The sequence below is a fragment of the Onychomys torridus genome, chromosome 4 (genome assembly GCF_903995425.1).
Source record: "Onychomys torridus chromosome 4, mOncTor1.1, whole genome shotgun sequence".
NCBI classification, from domain to species: domain Eukaryota; kingdom Metazoa; phylum Chordata; class Mammalia; order Rodentia; family Cricetidae; genus Onychomys; species Onychomys torridus.
The window spans coordinates 85,551,658-85,556,537 of record NC_050446.1 but is presented as its reverse complement, the minus strand read 5'-3'; the positions used below and the strand labels follow the sequence as shown (position 1 = coordinate 85,556,537).

General features: G+C 34.0%; 1 protein-coding gene across 1 annotated transcript; it reads left to right on the top strand.

Annotated features, from left to right (window-relative positions):
* The first annotated feature begins 1,056 nt into the window (after positions 1-1,056).
* Positions 1,057-4,296, top strand: LOC118582956 (olfactory receptor 4F6-like). The gene is made up of 2 exons (XM_036186136.1): positions 1,057-1,068; positions 3,352-4,296. Exon 2 carries the CDS (start codon positions 3,358-3,360, stop codon positions 4,294-4,296), a length of 939 nt encoding a protein of 312 aa, XP_036042029.1. The 5' UTR covers positions 1,057-1,068; positions 3,352-3,357.
* The last annotated feature ends 584 nt before the right edge of the window (positions 4,297-4,880 follow it).

The following is a 4,880-nucleotide window of genomic DNA, read 5'->3' as shown; positions in this document are numbered from 1 at the left end:
AGGATGGGTATATTATAGGGAAAACTAACAATGGATTGCTCACAAACTTTAATTTAATATTAGTTATAAAACTCTTGCAGAGAGTTCTCTTTATTAATGGAATTGTGATATTTTATGAGAAAACCACTGTTTTCATATTGGTAATCTTTGTCATAATTTCTAAAGTTTTTTTGAACGACTCTGACATTACTATATTGAATTTGTAGTGATGTTTATCTTGATTCTCTTGTTTTGTAAAATAATCCACTTTTAACCTGACAACATATAACTGTTTTAGCCATCTGAATAACACAGAAGTATAAATTTGGGAGGTAAAAGCCACATGGGAGCTTACATTTCCAGATTCTTGTACTATGGTACTTAATGTGCATTCTTGAATATTATTCCTCTTTCAAATAAAATTTTTCCTATTACAAATTTTACTTAATACTCTCCAATTTTCAAATTGGAAATATTTCCTGATTTACATATGTAAAATGACTTAATCCAATAACTTCAAGCTATTCCATTGCAAATATGCATAATTATATAGCTAATAAGTTTGTACTATTCAACATTAATAATATTCATGATTTAGGATGTATAATAAAAGTTACTTACTTATGCACAAAATTTGCTTTGGCTTTAGTTTTCTAGAAATGAACTTGGTGTCTCATTTTAATAAATGTTTTCAACTTATAAATCGAGTGTAAGAAAATTTTGTTCTGAAACATTGATAATACTGAGAATAATTACTCTCATCTATATTTTTATCACTCTTTGTTGATCTCTTTCTTGACTATGTTGGTTGTTAAACTAAAACCTACGAAACTACTCATGACTGATAAAATTGATTGTTACTGAGCCTAATGACCACTGTGTGCCTGTTTTGTGAGTTCCCTGCACATACTTTCCTTCTCCTTAAAATTAGATCTACTCCTTTCAGCATGATTACATTGATTCTTCATTAACAATAATAGTAAAATGGTGATCATTTTCCAATCCATAATCAAAAAGTAGCAAAGAACTGTTTGACATAAAAAGAAAGTCAAAGTGAAACAAACAATAAACCTAGTAGTATTGCTTTCTGTAAGTGTTTGTGCGTAGTGGGTGTGTTTGTTCATGTGTGGGTGCATGTGTGTGTGGATGCAAGAGAACAATGATGGTTGCTGTTCCTCAAATGACACCTACCTTTTTTTTTTTTTTAAGTATATATGAGAGAGACAGGGTCTCACAGTGGCCTGAGGCTCAGAAATTTTGTTAGACTGGCTTAGCCAGTGAAGTTCAGGGATATGCTTGTGTGTATACTGGAATTACAAACTCACATCACTATGCATGACCTCTGAACCTGGGTGAAATTCAGAACCCCACGCTTGCACAACAAGCGCTTTACCTGCTGAACAGTCTCCTCAGCTTTGACTTTTGGTCTTGGGGCTTTTCTGTGCCTTTTCTTTGGAAATACAGGATGTTTAACTTTGCACTTCTAAATGTGCATGCCTTGGGAAAAACATATTGCCATTTACCTCTGTGATTGTGCTTTTATCTCTTGTGTAGATTCTGTGAATTTGAATAATAAAGATTTAACTGTTACAAAAAAATGTATATACCTTGAATGTTTTGACAAAAAGTACATATAAGTTTGTATGGTGTATTATTCAAATCAGGGTTAACCTATATATATGCTCAAATATTTGTCATAACTTTGTGGGAAAATTACTATTTTTCTCTTCTGGGTCAATATCAAACTGATCACTGAATTCAGCTCTAGTGTTCCCCAGTGACTATCTGTTTAATCATCACAAAGTGGTCTTTTTTTTTTAACCTCTGCAGTGTTTTGTTTTGCTTTGATATCTACTCCTACATTCTGACAATCATGATGCCTCTTCCTATATGGTTTTGCTGTACAGAACTCTATATTTTATTTTGTGAGTATGCAGTATAAGGATTTATTCATGTGAATACCAGCTTATTTAAAATATGACACATAGGAGAGGAAGTGGCATGAAAATTGAAAATGAGTCATTGTCAGTACCGAGTCTAGAGGGAGCTTGGAATTGAATTATAAGGGGGAAACAATGGCACTTAGTCATGTGTGAGTTAAACATAAATTATTTGATTAGGTTGCCTAAAAATTAAGTAGTTAACAAGACAGAGTAAATTAATATATTAGGTAATATATATTTTGGAAGATGCATATATGTCAGTTTTGTATGGTTTAAAATATTAAACACATCTACGGTAGCGTAGGAATAAGCAACTAACAGGTAAGCATGAGAGAACATCCTCTATTTTTCTTAGACACGCAACTCTTAAATACAAGCTTCTTAGGAATTTTGTCTAGTGAGAATTTTTATTAAAAATACATTATTCACCTCTTTATATATTACTTGTTTTCATTTCCTTGTACTTGCTTTAATATTCCTTTGAATTGTCTGTTAACGAAATTATATCAAGTTATACTCCAATTGTCAATGTATGAGACTGTCTTTTCCCCCTCACTGCCTTATTCATAGAACTTCATCCGATTATGAAGAATTTGATAACAAGTGAAAATTAATAACCCTTACCATTCTGTTTATGTTTTCTCAGACAGTACAAAAGTCGATTTACCAGTTATGTGGTAACTATGAAATTGTTCTTGGGATAAAACATCAAAGTTCTTTAACACAGGTGTTTACTTGACTCTGATGCACTTCCTTGTTTCAAGGTCATTGCAGAGGACAATTCAATCATTGGACACTCTAATTCAATTTCAGGCAGATGCCACTGATAAAAAACAACCTTTCTCCTATGCTTTTTCTTCATCTTACTCATCACAGTTTTGTTTGTGTTTAAAGTTGTTCACTCTTCAGGTATTCAGTCTGCCTGTAATTCTGCCAGAAACAGGACCACTGTCTTACTAAAGGACATAACATAGTATTTTGGATATAGTATATACTCCTAATGGATATTAGTAGAATAGAAACATTAATTCTTCAAAATATGAAAGAACATAAAGCTGGGGGGAGGTGGTGCATGCCTTTAATCCCAGCACTCGGGAGGCAGAACCAGGTGGATCTCTGTGAGTTCAAGGCCAGCCTGGGCTACCAAGTGAGCCCCAGGAAAGGCACAAAGCTACACAGAGAAACCCTGTCTCGAAAAAGCAATAGAAAAAAGAAAGAACATGAAGAATTATTTTTATTAATGCATATTTTGAAACAATTTGTGTTTGTTTCTTTCTATATTTATTTATTTTAAATCATACTTTTAAATATAAAATCATTTTTTATAATGAGTTCACAAATAAAACATCCCACTGCTAGGTTATTGTTTTATTATTTCTGGTAACTGCTTTGTCCATTTTGTTTTGGGTGTTGTAGATAACTCAAGAAGGATTCAATGAATGAAGCAAATTACTCTGAAGTGTCTGAGTTTGTATTCCTGGGATTATCAGTCTACAGACCAACACAATATTTCCTCTTTGCATTTTCTACAATATCATATGCAACAATTTTTCTGGGAAATTTCTCAGTTTTTCTTACAGTTGTCTTTGATACTCATTTACATTCACCCATGTACTTCCTTTTAGCTAATCTTTCATTTGTTGACTTATGTTTTTCTACAACAACTGTTCCTAAGTTGATTTATGATCTGTACTCCAGTCATAATACCATTTCATTCCAGGGCTGTATCTTCCAGATGTTTATCCTTCATGTCCTAGGGGGATGTGAGATGGTGTTGCTGGTAGCCATGGCCTGGGACAGATACGTGGCCATATGCAAGCCCCTGCACTACCTGACTATCATGAGCCCACGAATGTGCATTTTGCTTCTAATTGGTGCATGGATTATTGGTCTCATTCATTCAGTGGCTCAATTAGCTTTTGTTGTCCATTTGCCTTTTTGTGGTTCTAATGAGATAGATAGTTTTTACTGTGACCTTCCTAGGTTCATCAAATTGGCCTGCATAGACACCTACAGAATGGAGTTCTTAGTTACTGCTGACAGTGGATTAATTTCTGTCACTACCTTTTTCTTATTGATTGTCTCCTACATCTTCATACTGTTCACTGTATGGAAACAGTCCTTGGGAAGTTTGTACAAGGCCCTCTCTACACTTTCTGCTCACATCTCTGTGGTGGTTTTGTTCTTTGTACCCTGCATCTTTGTGTATATATGGCCATTTCCTAATGTCCCAGTGGATAAGTTTCTTGCTATTCTGGACTTCATGATCACCCCCATCCTGAACCCTGCCATTTACACACTGAGGAACAAAGACATGAAGGTGTCAATGAGGAGACTGAGTAAACAACTCCTGAGAAGGAAAAGTGTCTGCTAAGCTCCTCACGAGAATATACAACCTGAATACTGCATTATAAACACAAATGTTAAATGACGTCCTCTACTGTGACATGATTTATTATTCCTACTCTAACGGCTTGGTATACTTGAATAATTTATTCCAAATTGATAATGAAATGACCATATCTATTTGTTATTAGCCATAAAATATTACATATTTATTGGTTGGTTATTTATATATCACTTTTTTGTTATTCAGTGGTTACATATTTACTGGCTATTATGAAATACATATTTTAGACTATATAAAAAGCACTAATGGAAATGAAAGTAACAAATTATCCATTGTTTTCATACCTGAACAGTTCATCACTGCCTTCTAGACGTTTCTGGTACTTTCTCTTATTTGGAGCTAAATTTAATCCAAGCAGGGAGCAGACTCAAAATTCTCCTGCATTAGCCTCCTGAGCACTCAGATTAAAATGTGCACCATCACCTCTTATTTGATTGCTTTTCACTTTGTGTGTGTGGTGAATAAGTGAATGGTGAGATTATATGGTGTGGGTGAAGGTCAGCAGGAAGAGGAGATAGGTATAATCTGAAATCTTATGGGAAACATGG

What these genes read in the sequence shown, in the direction of transcription:
- LOC118582956 (XM_036186136.1), top strand. Translation starts at nt 3,358, where the DNA reads ATGAATGAAGCAAATTACTCTGAAGTGTCTGAGTTTGTATTCCTGGGA.